This window comes from Engystomops pustulosus, chromosome 2 (assembly GCF_040894005.1).
Source record: "Engystomops pustulosus chromosome 2, aEngPut4.maternal, whole genome shotgun sequence".
Taxonomy (NCBI): Eukaryota; Metazoa; Chordata; class Amphibia; order Anura; family Leptodactylidae; genus Engystomops; species Engystomops pustulosus.
Genome location: NC_092412.1, coordinates 238,105,625 through 238,122,527, shown reverse-complemented (window position 1 = coordinate 238,122,527; position 16,903 = coordinate 238,105,625). Strand labels below are relative to the sequence as shown.

The 16,903-nt window shown below is 39.9% G+C and overlaps 1 protein-coding gene across 1 annotated transcript in view; it reads left to right on the top strand.

Moving 5' to 3' along the window:
* The window catches only part of LIPI (lipase I), a 31,592-nt gene extending 15,652 nt beyond the window's left edge, over positions 1–15,940 (top strand). Inside the window, exons 3-10 of the mRNA XM_072138559.1 lie at positions 397–505; positions 761–862; positions 4,515–4,604; positions 6,030–6,197; positions 7,975–8,070; positions 10,380–10,491; positions 12,164–12,337; positions 13,177–15,940. Coding sequence (XP_071994660.1) covers positions 397–505; positions 761–862; positions 4,515–4,604; positions 6,030–6,197; positions 7,975–8,070; positions 10,380–10,491; positions 12,164–12,337; positions 13,177–13,306 — 981 coding nt within the window. The 3' untranslated portion in view covers positions 13,307–15,940. The remainder of the gene's footprint in view (positions 1–396; positions 506–760; positions 863–4,514; positions 4,605–6,029; positions 6,198–7,974; positions 8,071–10,379; positions 10,492–12,163; positions 12,338–13,176) is intronic.
* The last annotated feature ends 963 nt before the right edge of the window (positions 15,941–16,903 follow it).

The window sequence follows — 16,903 nt, the reverse complement described above, 5'->3', positions numbered from 1 at the left end:
CTCCAGATGATCAGAATGGAGGACACAAGGGGCACATGTGAATTGTTCATGGGTACGTGTGACAACCACTATGTTCACTTGTATGGGACCGCTGTAACGGTAATGTTTGGTTGTAAAATAGAAGTAATTGTAGTGGTCACACACACATGGGCACCAGCACTTCTTCTACATGGGTTGCTTGAAGATCTTAGTTCAAAGCTGGAGGCTCCAGTGATTTAGACCAATATTGTTGGCATGGGGGACAACCATCAGCTCAGTTCTACAGGATCCCAAGATAGGGTTCATCTGAGACTGCTACTTCCTTATGCTGTGTGGAAGAAGAATTGGGTTGAGGTATATAAAAAGTTTTATTAATGTCCTTTTTAAAAAAAAAAAATTGTATTCCTTTTTTAACAGGACCAAGGTGGATCTCTGGACTCCATCTACATGATAGGAGTCAGCCTCGGAGCACATATTTCTGGCTTTGTTGGAAAAATGTACAATGGTTCAATTGGCCGAATTACAGGTGATTAATTTTTTCTTTGTTATTTTGCATTAGCAAGATGACTACATTATAATAAATGTTAGCTTGTAATAGGACCTCAGATGTCCTCAGCAGGATTTTAAAAATTTGTTATTACTATAATGCAGTGGTCATGGACGTGAGTTCTGAACTTTAAAATTGCCCCTAGAGAAGCTGATCTTTAAGATATTTCTTGGATGTATAGTAATTGGTCAAAATATTTTTCTCTTTTTCTTTTTTTGTTGGTTTTGTTGATAGGACTGGACCCTGCCGGACCTTTATACAATGGGAAGCCCCCTGAAGAAAGACTGCATTATAGTGATGCTAAGTTTGTGGATGTTGTCCATACTGACATTGATGGTAAGTATGTACACAAATTGTCTATCTACTCTATGATGTATATTGGATTCTATTTCCACTTTGGGTAATCATTACTTGTTATAGCAGGTACATTAATCTGAGTGTAAAGGGTCATCCTGCTGGGCCCTCAGTGATCAACCATTATCTATGGGAAACGTAGCGCTACGTATTCAGTTTTCCTGCAGCGCCACTACAAGTGAAAAAATGAATAACCTCGGCCCATATGAAACAATCTGTGTTTTCCTGGACCACAACAAGGAATTCTTTGTGACCATCCTCTACTTTGGCCTGTAATGAAAATCTAAACTCCTCCACTCACTAAGAATTCACTTTTTGATCTTTCTTAAAGTAAATCTACCATACAGGACATGTCTATCAAACCAGTTCCGCCGGGAGAGTCCGGTTGCCACCCTGGTGCCGGATCTGTGCTTGCAGATTATTCTTTAGTGTCTCCTTAAAATTCAAGTTTTAAAAATATGTAGGCACCAAAAAGCCCCTCCAGGCTCTGGAGGGCTCCTCCTGCCCTGTGGAGCATTTATTATATGCTTCCACCCCACACTTTCTCTCCTGCATCTTCGACGGCACAGACCAACTGCCTTCTTCCAGGGGAGGAAATTGAAGGCAGTCGGCCTGTGATGTAAGATGCGAGAGGCAATGAGAAGGTGGTAGGGGGTGTGTAATCAGAGCTCCAGTGGGTTGGTACTTGCAAATGCTGCCAGAACCTGGAGGGGCTCCATTGACACCCCTAGTAGCTAACTTACCGTACATATTTTTAAAACTAGTTCTTTAAGAGAAAGGAGAGCCTAAATGCTTTTTTTAATTTAGGCACAGATTTGCAATCATGGTGGCAACAAGATTTTGGCAGTGGAGGCAGTTTAATGGGTTCTTTCCGCATAATATATTTACGTGGTGGTGGTATCTTCATGTAACCGTTAGTCAAGCATATGAGTGTGTGGTTATGCACCATAATCCAATCTCAATTGGGAGAAGGGCTGCAGTGACCTAACCTAGCCACTGATCATAGCAAAGAGATGTGGATTGGTTCAGTGTTGGTAGTTCCAGTATCAGCTGATCTAGAAGGATGTCAGGTTTATAAACTCTACTGATATGATAACAATGTTATTGTTCAATATTTATAACTCAGAAAACCCATTTATAGGGGTGTTCTCGTATTTACGTACGTGAGTAATAAATAACATAGATTTGTACTGAATCTAGGACTCAACTAATCAATTTGATCATCTATACTTCTGTTTATTTTCTGGCCCTGAATTGAATCTGATTCACTTTGGATGAACCAATGTTGCTCCAATTGGAGCACTATAACATTAGAATAGAGAGACTTTTTAGGCATATGTTTAATGCGTATAATAAGCTCAAGAATGGTTTTTAACCGTCAAGTGTCCACTATATGAGCAGCAGTTGCTGTCTATTTTACTTGGCAGTTGCTTCGATTGTTCTGGAAATAAGTATTTACCCCCTTCAGTATTTACCCCCTTTTATAAAAGGACCTACCCTGTTTTGTTAATTTTCTTTGAAAATTTTTTCACTAGGGATATAAATTTGTAGTATCCCAATTTCCAGAACAATGAGTGACATCGGTTCAAATCTTTTGAAAAATCGGGTGAAGCTTCAGCTAACTGAATTTTGAATGATTCGCTAAGCTGTACTCAGGGGTATAGGTCCCTGAGTTCCCTTATCACCATGCTACAACTAGGACCAATGGCGGATTAAGAGGACCATGGGCCCTGGACTGTGTCAAAATTGTGGGCCATTATAAATGTAATGGTATATTGGCATTAACCTCCTTTATATGGCACTGGAATCAAGCTACTTGGGAAAGGAGGGGAGTCCCTTCTGTCTACGTTTAGTTCTGTAGTTTGAGATCCTTTTGGAGGTCCCGGAAGGACCCTTTTATACAGATGTTGAGAGCTTGACGATTTCATGGCTTATCTCTACAGGGCAGTATCAAACATATCAAACATTGATTCAGGTGCTTATGGGCCACCTAGAAGCCTTGGGCCCCCGGCGACCACCCATATCACATATCTTAGAATCCACTACTGGCTAGGACAATTGGAATGGATGATGGTCTCATTTTTCAACTTTATGGGATTAGCCTAAAGCAGTGATGGTGAACCTTTTAGAGACCAAGTGCCCAAATTACCACCAAAACCCAATTATTTATCACAAAGTGCCATCACAGTAGTTTGAGCAGTAAGTTATTATTAAGTGTTCTGCCACAACACTAGAAATGTGGGGCCAGCAGAAGGATCTCCAAAACTAATGAACTCTGTGCTGGGTCAATAGTTTGGGTGGCCACAGAGAGAGCTCAGAGTGCCACCTCTGGCACCCGTGCCATAGGTTCGCCACCACTGGCCTAAAGTAATCAAGGGAAAGAGAAAATCCATTAAGACAAGTTGAGGCCAGACTTCATGGAGAGGTGGCTGTGAAGGTGCGGTGCTCTTCATAGATGTCTATGGAGGAAACCAAACAGCGGCCAAAAAGTGTCGGCCTCATGAGCTTATATGTTTCTCTATTATATCGTGCACTGGGTATGGAATAAATTATCTCTGTGGCTGCTGTAATTAAGCTGCTATACATCCAGTATATTATCACTTTTTGCGTTTATTTATGTGGGTATCAATAACCCATATAACTGCTATATCAGTGCGGCTTTCATAAAGTAGACATAAAAAACCCCATAAAGAAGTCAGTCCAGACTGTTTACACCGACATCTAAAGTTCTATATTTCTTCAGCTTCTTCGAAAAACTTCGCTCAGTAATTGAAAAATTAGTTACGGCTTTGCCAGCAATATATCATTTTTGTATTTTCCGTACTGTCGCGCCATTAGCTGGAAGAAAAGATATACAACCTGCGATTTCCTGAAGCAAATACTTAGATAAGAGAGCAGCGGACTCTTAAGGAATTCAAGAGAATAGAAGTCAATGAGACGACTGTAATTTAATTTATTGGCTCCGCTCACACAGAATGGTTTATGTTACTTGGTAATTGACTTACACGTTGCCTCAATCCTCCGGCTACAGATCTCCTGTATACACTTAAATAGATGGAAAAATATAAGTATATATATAAAATATAAATGGAAAAACAGCATATTTTTATAGTTATACAGGCAGTCCCCGGGTTACGTACAAGATATGTTCTGTAGGTTTGTTCTTAAGTTAAATTTGTCTGTAAGTCGGAACTGTATATTTTATAATTGTAACCCCAGGCAAATATTTTTGGTCTCTGTGACAATTGGATTTTAAAAATGTTGGATTGTCATAAAAATTAGGATTAACAATAAAGCTTCATTACAGACACGTTTAATAACTATTATAGCTCTTTACTTTTAGTCGAAGGCTAAAGTACAGTAAATTACCAAATTACAAACCAACCGTTTGTAACTAGGGGTCGTCTGTAAGTCGGGTGTTCTTAAGTAGGGGACCTCCGGCATTGTTTTCTGTTGCCCTAATATAGTAGGAATCATATGTTAGCAATTTTATATCTGGTAGTTTGCTGATAGTTGGGTTTTCTCAGAAACTGGAGACCAAAACCACCGCAATATTTCATTGTCCACCGTTATGAAATGATAAAATGAAATGTTTTATGTCCTTTCTTAAAAAAATTCTTTATCTCGTTTACAGCTCTGGGATATCGTGAGAATCTGGGACATATTGATTTCTACCCAAATGGAGGAACTGATCAGCCAGGTTGTCCTAAAACTATATTGTCAGGTAAGTCTATTTGGCACCTGTACACACTTACTGACAAATGAACCTAAAAATCCTAGGGGGCTGGGACATGGGTGGGAAAAAATAAAGTTACTTGTCCCACTCCATCTCATGGTACCCAAATAGTTCTGGTAATTTCAGGCCTGCTCCTGACTGTAAGTTCTGGGGGTCACAAGATCCCCCTTTATCCAATTAGTGGCCTTCTCAGGCCATGGGATGTCATTTCTGTTTTCCATGAGACTTTCATTCCTGTGGTGTCTCCTGGTCGTACGAGGCCCCTCCAAGGATACAGTGGGTCCCATGACCCTCCACAAAATCGGAAATACAGGAGTGTCAAGGGAACTGACTTAATTTTTTTTTTTTTATTTCATGCCCGGCCCATTTGTAGTTTTCTATATTACTGGAAACCCCCTTTAAATGGAGTATACCAGCTCCCGACGTAAAATAGCATTGTGTAGGAGACTCAATAAAATTTTCCTGAATTTTCCATATGATTAATTTCGGTATAAATCCTATTTTATGCAGATGAGCTTCTTGGTAATTTAGGGATAGGGTCATCATACACTTTTTTTCTATACTCCCCAATACTACCCACCCGATTATACTTTCCTATACTCAAGAACTGACATCTCCCATAGCAAAAAAGTGTAAAAAGAAGAAATTGGCCCTACCCCATTTGCACTGAGAATCTTATTTGCATTTAGTTAAACATGATATTTTTTAGAAATTAGGTAAGTATGTGCGGAAATCTTATCAAGTGGACTGCACAATGCTGGTTTTACTTTTGTGGTGATTTGTTAGCCTGTAGACTTCCTTTTTTCGGTGCTGCCCGCCAGTCAATAAGTGGAAAAGCTCTCTAATACTCGTGTAAGCTTTGTAACTAAATTCTGTCAAGAAAGACCGGAGAACAGTACTGGAACCTGTAACGGGAAGGACAGAAGGACACAAACCGAGGCGAAGGGAAAAGCTCCTGCTGCAGCCAGTTGTCTTACAGTCCGATACATGCTAAGGAGTGGGAAGAGAGGAACATTTAGAATACGTTTTTTTTTATATATGAGATTTCTTTTGTAATCTCGAATGGGTCCCAGTGCTATGTGGACCTTTGATGAAGAACAGGTTGTTTTCATCCCTTTTGCTATTAGGTTGTATGGAATAATGCCCCTTTCCAGAGGAACTTTATTGATATAAAACAAGATGGTGGCACAAGGGTCTTTGTTTTGGCATGGAGGCAAAGAAACAATTCCTGTGTTTATGGAGGACAAAATTGGGTACCATAAGGGTGACCAATATGTATTTTGTTTGGGCCCCCTCTTGCCTGTGTTTCTAACGGCAAACAATTCCATATAACATATTAAAATAACATAATTAAATGTATTCTCTACAACCCAGTGTTATAATCCATCTCTAACCAGACTTCTATCTGTGCAGGTTCTGAATATTTCAAGTGTGACCACCAGCGGTCGGTCTTCCTGTACATTGCGTCTCTCAATGACTCTTGTAGTGTGACGACTTTTCCGTGTGAAAGCTACAAAGATTATAGAATTGGGAAATGCATGGATTGCCAGCAGTTTGCATCACTCGGCTGCCCTGTTCTAGGTACAGAGATTTATCATTTTCATCTTTACATCCATAATAGATAGGAATTTATGATGAATGAATTTGGATGTTTCTCAATTTGACATAAATGGGTTTTGTAATTGGAGACTTTTTGATATGCTAATTACACAAATCAATTTACTTTTACATTTTTTTGATCAAAATCAGTGATAATTCTGTGATTACATTTGAGCTAATATCCCTACATAAGGTACATTTCAAAGGCTTTTACTTGGATTAAAACTTTGATGACCTATCCGTAGGATAGTTAACTGATATGAGATTGGTTGGGTCCAACATCCAGGACCAACCATTGATCAACTCTTCTGGGATGCCGTATCCATTGGTTACATGGTCTGGATGCAGCAAAAAGAATATTATACTTTCAGTGATCATTTCTATAGTTTTTAATTGTGGAAATGTGATCTAAAGTGATTGAAAGTGATTGGCAAAATCCTATAAATGTTGAGTAGGCTCAACTTAAAGGGGTTGTCATGTTCCAGAAAAACACACTTCAAAATGGATTTGTAAGGCCTCATCCACACGGCCCAATGGAGAAAAAGGAGAGGGGTATAGTGGCAAAGTAAAGCTGCAGGGCTCGGTTACTGTGCGGTGAGACATTGGGGCTCATTTACTAGCCCGGCTGCTGGAGTTCACAGAAAGCGCATTGTCCGACGATAATGCACTGTACAGCGAGTGACTAAGATCAAGCGCCCGAAATCCTGCATGTGTCTCTTCCCCACTCAGGTCTGACAGAGTTCACCTTCTTATTCCTGGTGCATGTAAGTGCATTGTCTTGCGACACAATTTGAAAGTTAAATCCCGCGCTCAGTCCGAATCAGTCGGATTGCCCGACGGCACGCCCCCCGAATTGTGCCGCATGAAAGCAGCGCAGCTGCAAAAGTAAACGATTGTGTGCGATGCAATCCCAGCACAGATGCCTTTTAAATATCTGTCAAAGCCGTGCAAATCCAGAAAATGGTGCAAAGTCCGACGAAAGTTTGATCCGTGACCCTTAGTAAATGAGCCCCAATGTGTCCAGTGTATTCATTGATTGTGCTTAGTACCGAAATGATCTAAACCTAATATACTGGATGGCGGCACTAGACGAAGCATTCAAGCTTTCTGCACACCTGGGCAGAGATTTACTAACCTATGCACGGCTAACCTCCGTCTCAGTTCTAACAATGAGCGAATCATTAATGATTTGATTAGTTGAAGCTTTCCCAAATTTTATAATAGACCCGGACGGGTTTCCATATATTCAATCCAAATCGATCTTTATCCATTTGTCCTGGAAAGTATCTAAGCTCCTGTTAGTTCACTAAAACACAGATTTTTCATGAATATTTTTGGATTTGGTGCCTAAAAATGCCACACTTGTACCAAATCTATAAACCAACAAATTGATTAATTCATTTCTACTCTCTAGTGTGTACCATAAAATGGCACAATGTATAATAGCTGTGCATAGCTTATCTGGAAAGGGGATGTGGCTCAGCAAGCGCTCAAAGATTTTATGCAAAATTCCTGGGTGGTGTTAGTCAAAATTGTAATTTATATGTATACATGTAACATAATCATCCAAAAATGTGCAGTGAGCTCCTAAGCTCCCCCTTGTGGTGACTGTATGTTTAGGAATTGTAAAAATTGGACAAGATCTATTTTTTTCTGCTGACAACTGGTGAATCTTCTATAATTGCCTCCCCTACAATGTGCTCGATGCAGATTGCACTCCACTGTGCAGCTAATGGCTTTGTTCATGTGTTTGTTACAGGTTTTTATGCTGATAAGTGGAAAGATTATCTGGTGGCGAGGAATCCTCCGGTGACGAAAGCTTTTTTTGACACGGCTTCGGCAAAACCATTTTGCAGTGAGTGAAATTAAATTTGCATAAAATAAAAGCTGTCGGGCTGAGATAATAGTGGCTGGGGGAAGTTGGCGACATTTGCTTGGAACGCTAATTGCTTTAGACTGAGCAATGTGAGCCGTGAATAACAATGACGAGAAGAAGGGCTGCTCGGGGTACAGGTTTTGTCTTCCGTTTTGGCCTAATTCTTTGTTGTAGCGGAGTCAGGGCTGATCCGTGCTCTTCAGACATAGATTTCTTTTCACGTTGGGACCTATTTAAATAATGTTGTGTGGTCGGAGCCCAGAGCCGCTTTTGTTCTCCTCGATGTACACTGATCTTTCATCTTTTCTGTGCTGCAGGGGCGTACAAAACAGAATTATCCCCGCCACTCGAGGGACCGACTAAGCTCGCATCTCTCTTACAACAAAGAGAACAAGTGAACAACTTGACCTTGATTTTGTGAAAATGCAGTAAACATACAAATACAATTACAGAAGGCAACACAATCGGCTCGCCAACGTAAAGCCTCTAAGATGCTAATACATGGGCACTAATCATTCAGAATAGATAATAAGCATTGTGTTCTAAATAAAGGATTTCAATGGGAGGCATGTAAAAGACACAGAATGAGTACTAGATGATTACACACTAGGCAAAACGGCACAAGGTGGGGTCTGTGAATAGGAGTCAGTCACTGGAAATTGTTTCTCTAGATATGCATTAATAAGATACCAAATATATCAGTGGTCCCAACCTTGTTTGCCCAGTAGACTACATGTTAATTTTCTTGGAGACCAAAGTTGTGTGTTGGGTGGTTTATTGGAGGGGGTTACCTGAGGCATCACAGTTAAAGATTGAGGCAGGTATCTTCCCCCGGCATAAGACTTGATTTGGGCCCACATTTATTCTGTCCATGCATTCATTGGATTTCAACTGTTTATAATTAAACTGATTGGACATGATTAGGACAGCCACACCCCTCTCTACATGAGACCTCACAGCTTACAGTGCATGTCAGAGCACATGAGAATCATGAGGTTTAAGGAACTGCCTAAGTAGCTCAGAGACAGAATTGTAACAAGGCACAGGGGATTTGTGGCAGAGTGTACGGACAGAAGCCTTTCCTAAGTGCAAAACCTATGAAATCTGCATACTGCATGAAAAGGGCTCCCTGACTATGATAGATAAGAGTCTCTGGTCTGATGAGACTGAACTTTTTTGTTATTAATTCTAAGTGCTACATGTGAAGAAAACCAGACACTGCTCATCACCTGCCAAATACAATAGTGACAAAAGCACATGATGGTGGCAGCAGCATCATCATGCTATTGGAGTAGGGACAGGGTGACTGCTTGTAATTGAAGGAAAGATGAATGCGGCAAACGTACAGAGATATCCTAGATGAAAACCTCTTACAGAGTGATCTGGACCTCAGACTGGGCCAAAGGTTCACCTTCCAACAAGACAATGACCCTAAGCACACAACTAAAATAACACAGCAATGGCTTCAGAACACCTCTGTGACCATTTTTGATTGGCCCAGCCAGAGACTAAACCGAGTTGAGCATCTCTGGAGAGACTATAAAATGGCTTCCACCAACGGTCACCATCCAACATGAGGGAACTGGAGAGGATCTGCTAGGAAGAACAGACTACTGGCTGTACTAGCTCAAAAGGAGCTTCTGCCCAATACTGAGCCTGAATACTTAGGACCATGCGATATTTCAGTTTTTCTGATTTAATAAATTCCCCAAAATATGGCCAGGGTGATGTCATCTAAGTTCTTGTTACATTTTCAACGTCTAACCCATGTATATATCTGATCACATGAGATCACAGCATGACTCCATTGACTTCTTTTCCTCTCCATCCTCCATGGAGGACTGCTGTGATTTCATGTGATCAAAAACATCTGCAACGTCTATCCCATGTGTGTAACAGGACCTTAGGTGACATTACCCTGGCCATATGACCATGTTGAATACTTAGAAGAAGCATGGGACATGGGGAGGAGGAGATGGGAGGGGCTGGTCGGGCATGTATAGCATACCACTGTGTATCACAATATTGTAAAATTATATTGTTTTGAAAGGCTGATCCTCTTCAGGTTTCTAACCAAAGGTAGAGAAAAGCTCAAGCAGGACATATGTTGGCATAGGCCAGATTTTACATTGAAGCTGTAGATCTATTTTGGCTGATATGTACAATTGTCCCTTTGGCTTTGGTAATTGTGTGACCAATCACCATTATCACTGAAATTTCCATGTCCAGATAATCTCGCGTACCGAATTAATCAATTACAAGAAGTTTTATGTCTTTTTCTCTTTTAGTATTTCATTATTTTGTGGACTTCATCACATTAAACGCTAAACCTCATAGTGGTTATATCACCATCAAGTTGGAGTCTTCATCGGGGAATGTTACCGAATCCAAGCTTGACCAGTAAGTATCCCAGACCTTATAAATGTAGTGCCGCTGATGGTAAGACCTCATGTAGTTGATCATTGTTTGGGTTGTGTGTTTATGTTTTTTTTTTCGGTGGCTAACACACCTCCCCATTTACTTCTATGGTCTATGTTCAGGTTTTCATGAGCGGCTCCACTGTATTTTGAATATACATTTATCACTTCTCAACTTTATCTATTGTAGATCATTTGGAGCATTTTGTAGATGAATTGATTATAGTGATTTAAAAAACCTGATAAATGTGGTTTAATATCCATCCCTCATCCCTGGCTCCAGGTCTCATTAGGTCCCTGGGCTTCTCAGCCCCTGTCGGCCCCTTTGCAAACAACTCATGTGGTGGCATTAAACAGTCCCTCATGGTATTATTATATACAGCCCCCCTCATATATTCCTTATATACACCCCACCATGGGTTCATTATATACAGCCCCCTTTGTATATTCCTTATATACACCCCCACCATGGGTTCAGTTTATACAGCCCCCTTCATATATTCCTTATATACACCCCCACCATGGGTTCAGTATATACAGCCCCCCTCATATATTCCTTATATACACCCCACCATGGGTTCATTATATACAGCACCCTTTGTATATTCCTTATATACACCCCCACCATGGGTTCAGTTTATACAGCCCCCTTCATATATTCCTTATATACACCCCCACAATGGCTTTATTATATACAGCCCCCTTCATATATTTTTTATATATACCCCAAATATGGAATCATTATATACAGCCCCCTACGTATATACCTTATATACACACCACCATGGATTCATTGAGGGTCATTTACTAAGGGCCCAATTCGAGTTTTTTTGCGACGGGTTAACCGAATATTTCCATTTTGCACCGATTTTCCCTACATTGCCCCGGGATTTCGGCGCACGCGATCGGATTGTGGCTCATCGGCGCCAGCATGCACGCGATGGAAATCGGGGGTGTGGCCGTACGAAAACCCGACGGATTCGGAAAAACCGCGCTTACCTGCACTCGGCCAGGCTTGGTGAAGATCAGTGCATTCCGATGAACTCCAGCGCAGCAGCGACACCTGGTGGACGTCGGAGGAACTGCCTTAGTGAATCGCCGGAAGACCCGAATCCACCGCAGAGAGGGCGCCGCAGGATCGCGGATGGACCGGGTAAGTAAATCTGCCCCATTATATACAGCCACCTTCATGTATTCTTTATATATACCCCAATCATGGGTTCATTATATACAGCTCCCTTCATATATTTTATATAAGGGACTTTGCTCAGTAAAAAAACAAAAGAAAAGAAACTCAATTGGTCCTCTGTAACCTGTATATGCAGACCTGCAATGGAATCAATAGTTGCCTCAAACAAATGACTGATTCTCTATGTGGAAACCCAACTAGCAAGAGGTGTTACGGCAACGTTCCCTCGGAGAACAAAAAAAAACAAAAAACTAAAATCTTCAAAACAACCCATTTTCTTGCTAGTTCCAACATGATGACCAGAGATTTCAGACAAACCAGTGACCCCCTGATTTTGTATACAGCAAATTTGAGCAACCAATAGCCAGCCTTGAACAATTTCTTAAATGTTTGTAGGAAATCATAGATTACAATTGCAAACACAATGTTAACACCTTATTAATAGATTATATGTTTTTTTCTTTAGAGATGCGGCTACATTTGAACAAAATAAAGAAGTTACCTTACTGGCCAAATTTCATCAAGAGTTTGATGACATTGCTAAAGTTTCCTTGATGTTCACCACGGGCTCAGTCATTGGACCAAAATACAAACTGCGAGTTCTAAGGATGCGGCTCAGATCTTCCTTTGATCCTGAAAGGTAAATTATCTTATTGGTAATACAACACCATATTGAGTCGCCACAATGATATCACAAAACACATTGGAAATGTTTTGGACGGTCTGTAAAAATTTTATTGGCACTGTTCAGGCTTATCCACATAAAGTTTAAAGGGGTTGTCCACTTTCAGCAAATATTTAATACGTGTTGTGCAAGCAAACGTCATCCAATTTTCCAATGTACTTTGTGTATCAGTTGCTATAAAAGCTTCTATTCTTACTTCCAGTGGCTATAATCTGCCCATGTGATGTACATGCAGGTGCAGGAACAGTTATTATCAGAGAGAGGGTAATAGGAGGTGTGCACCTGCATTTTTATCCACTGGAAGTAAACAAAGAAGCTTCCTATAACAGGACCGCAAGCAGAGATCTAGAAAACGGTAAGGAATTGATTGGACTCCCAGCTGGAAAGTGGGACAGCTGAGCGTCACCAACTCCAATATCTCCTGCCACCAGTTGTAACTTAATAAAGAACCAAGAACAAATAAACAGTATAAAACAGTAAAAAACAGATTAGGGCAGAGGCAGGAGGGATCTACCATCACATCTACTTCTCATGATAGATTCTTCATGGTAGGTTTCCTTTTAAGCAATATTTTATACAGTTTTCTGTTTAGAGCTCCGGCTGCTTTTCTCGGTCTGTGGAACGGTTAGCATGCTATGCTTATCTCTAATCCTGAGAGTCCTCTGAAAATAAAGTGACTATTTAACAACATGAGGGAAGAGGATATCTGGGTGAGGTGATCATCTTATAGAATATTGTGTACAGTGACGCATGGACTTATATTAGGAATAACCCGTTTTATTTGAATTTTTCAGGGAAATTTTCTGCCGCTACGACTTTGTTCTTCCTGAAAATGTCGAAGTTGATTTTCTTCCCATTCCATGTGAAAAATCCCACTTTTTTTCTTCCTGTTGTGGCGAGAATGGAGAAGAATGCTCTTCATGAGGAAATATCTACCTTTTCTACCCGAATTGGCAAATGCACTTATTGTGAATCTACACTGCTTTAAAAAAGAAGATGGAATCATCACTTCATCAGCCAAGTACCGAAATATGACATCAGCCTCTGCCTCACATTTCTCCAGGCAGCCTCTTGTAAAGGCTGGGACATGTTTGAGGACCATGTTGCCCTTGGATCATAACAGAAGACTAATGTTGGTGAACCTGCTGGTTTTGGTGGGTTCGGCTTGACCATTCATTGTGTTTGGGGACCGATTGCCTCTACCCTTACACAGATACAGATTTGGCTGTACAACTTGCGGTTCTGTTGACCTCTAGGAGTCTGGGAATGACATAGATTTAGTCATTTCCAATCAATAATGTGAAGAGTATTTGTAAATATGATTTATATTGATATAGAAAATTAAACTATTTCAGCAAATGTTCTAGTTTTGTACACATGTACATTATTTTTATTTAGTTTTGTCCACAAATTAAGAAATATATATATTTTTTACTTCTTCTGCCAGGTATACAGCATATTGGGCACAGTTTTTGTGACGTCACCCTCTGCATTTCATGTAGTGAATGTACAGTGTATTCTATGTGTTTGTATAGGTGTATTTGCTCTGTATATATATTTTTGTGGCATGTAGATATTTATTTTGATACTGTATAATTTTGTAAAATTTTTCACTGTAATTATAATTGTGATCATGTAAGTTTTCATATTGTCAGTCACTTTATGTACTGGTTATCATGTGACCACTTATTGTCATTATTTTTTTTTACATGCTACTTTCTTATGGCGAGAATTGACAAATCGGTATTGCGTCTTCAGTTGGAGCCCTACTTTAACCTCATGCATTTTATGTGTTTTTTTAGATACCCACATGTATTTGGAATTTCTTTTAAGATGCAAACTTCTGAGTGTCTTCTTGCAGCAGTCACTATTGAGATGTCTGTTAATGGCAATTTTTAAGTTTTTTTTCAGACAGGAGTTGAGCTCAGGACACTTGGTATTAGAGGCAGCTACACAAAATTATAATAACAGAAACAAAATACTGGTATATGAAAATATTTCTATATATCGCCATATCTTTAAATAGTTCTGTACAAAGAAGTTCCCCCATATACAGGTGGTCCCCTACTTAAGGACACCCGACTTACAGACAACCCATAGTTACAGAAGGACCCCTCTGCCCTCTGTGACCTCTGGTGAAGCTCTCTGGATGTTACTATAGTCCCAGACTGTAATGATTAGATCTAAGGTGTCTGTAATGAAACTTTATTGATAATCCTTGGTCCCATTACAGCAAAAATTTTGAAACTCCATTTGTCACTGGGACAAAAGAAAAAAATTTGTCTAGAACTTCAATTATAAAATGTACAGTTTCAACTTGCATACAAATTCAACTTAAGAACAAACCTCCGTACCCTATCTTGTATGCCTGTACTGTAAGAGTATTTTGTGCCTGTAATGTAGATGATTGGTAATAGTATGGGTCCGGATTCGGTAAGCATCCAGTAATATCCGCGATCGGTGCTGACACCAGCACAATGTCATCAGGGAGCGGCGATCCTCCCCAAAGTTGTATCTCTGTCACAACAAACATGTCAATGGCAATTTTGCCAGCACCATTTAAAGAATTAACACCTGCAATTTGAGCCGAACCCAGGCGTCTAATGAAGTTCAGGGTTTGGTCCAGGGGACCTAAAACCACAAAGTTTGGTACGAACTCAAACTTTGTGGTTCACTCAACACTAGAGATAGCTGTTGAGGTTCATAGGCTAATAACATTCTCACTCTATTAGCAGGAGAGCTGTATAACTCTTAACACTATGTTGTTGCCTCTGTTACCAATGGTCCTGAGTGGGGCTGAGAAGACTTAGTCATGTTCAGGCTTGGCGATTTGGGCTACAACAAAAGTTTGGATCAGGTACCCAAACCCACGACTAACAACCACACTGAACCTGGCTTGTTAAGCCTTTAATTCTGCCGTCAATTCAATTGCCGTCAATTTAATTCTGCCTATCCATGGCACCATGCTCCCAAGTTTCATCACTCCCTGTGACTTTGCTGGCAGTATTTTGCTTCCACTTTGCCAGCAGCGATCAAAGGTGTTAGAGGTTAGTGACTGAAGTCCTAAAGTTGGGTCTGTTCATCACCAGTCTTTCCTAACATATATTATAAAAATTTCATATGTTATATTTATAAGCATCTCAGGTGCAGTGTGAATGCCCACATAGGGGCATTGGGGGCAGTGGGGTAGAGAATTTTTCTTGTAAAAACAAAGAAAAGGAGGGAAAAAGCTTATAAAACAAGTATTTATGTGGCAGTTAGCTAATTTTTTTCATTTTATGCCACTATTATAAGGATACATTGGGAGAATTCTCAACATATCTCTTTAACAGAAGGCAGTAATGTATCCCACCATGTGCTTATCCGGCTCAGCTCCTCCCCACTATTGTTCCGGGTATCTCTTGAGTGACTGCCCATATTTGAACCGTTACATCACTAGAACACTGAGAGTGTATGCTCAGTGGAGGCTGGGGATGGATGCTATAAAGTTGCATAGTATACACTAAACACATTCAAAAAACAAGAAGTGAATGTAGCCTTACAAGCAAAAAAAAATACTGTATTGTATGTATTGTTAAGAGAAAGTTGTAATTATTCTACATGTATCCTTTGTATTTATAGCACCTTACTCCAGTGAGTATCTGCAGTGACTGTATACCCTCTACCAGTAGCAGACAATTGAAAGTTATTTAATATTTCAGATTGTACAAAATGTATTTTTTCAAAAAAACACTTTCTATTAAATTGAATTATTTGCGTTATTATGTGGTAGTTTGTTCATTTCCTCTTCTAGAATTTCAAAAATTCTTAAAAATCTCATCACCATGTGATCTTTTATTCCCCTTTGTTGACACCCTTTAAAATAATTTTGGTTAAAGGGGTTTTCCAAAAGATTCTGTCCACCTTTAGCATCCTCTAGGGGGAGCTCACTGCATACATGTTTTAATACCATGTATTTCAGCTTCTAAGCAATCATACTGGCTGTAAAAAATGTCTTCAACTTTTTATTTGAGGGGCTCTACAATTTTATTTGCCCATTCTGGTAGATAAAAAGCAAAATGATGTTGTGACCATGATGAGGAAAGCTGTGGATTCTCTATTGTTTCCTTGTGACTTTGTATATCTTCTATGTTTTGAAGTAAAATAATGCTTCATTTGTAAATTAATGGGGTGTGATACAATCCCTCACTCAAAGACTTTGCTATGTGCCAAGTTTACTTTAAAGCTGCAAGGTTACCTTGCCCTCAATTTACCCAAGTGAGTGAAAATGAGGATTTAACATGTAGCAGATGCCTGGTACGAGGCTCGGGTTCACTACCAGACAGGAAACTTGTAAGTTAAATGGTGATTTAATGTCTCAATTGTTCCACTAGATCAGTTCTTTATGCTCTCGGCCCTCTGGATGCTTGTTAATGGGAATATTGTAGACTACATGCTGAATGGTCTTTTACAGAAGTTTATTTTGCTATATTAGAAATAAGACTCTGTATAGATGGTTATGACTTGGATTGAGTTGACATA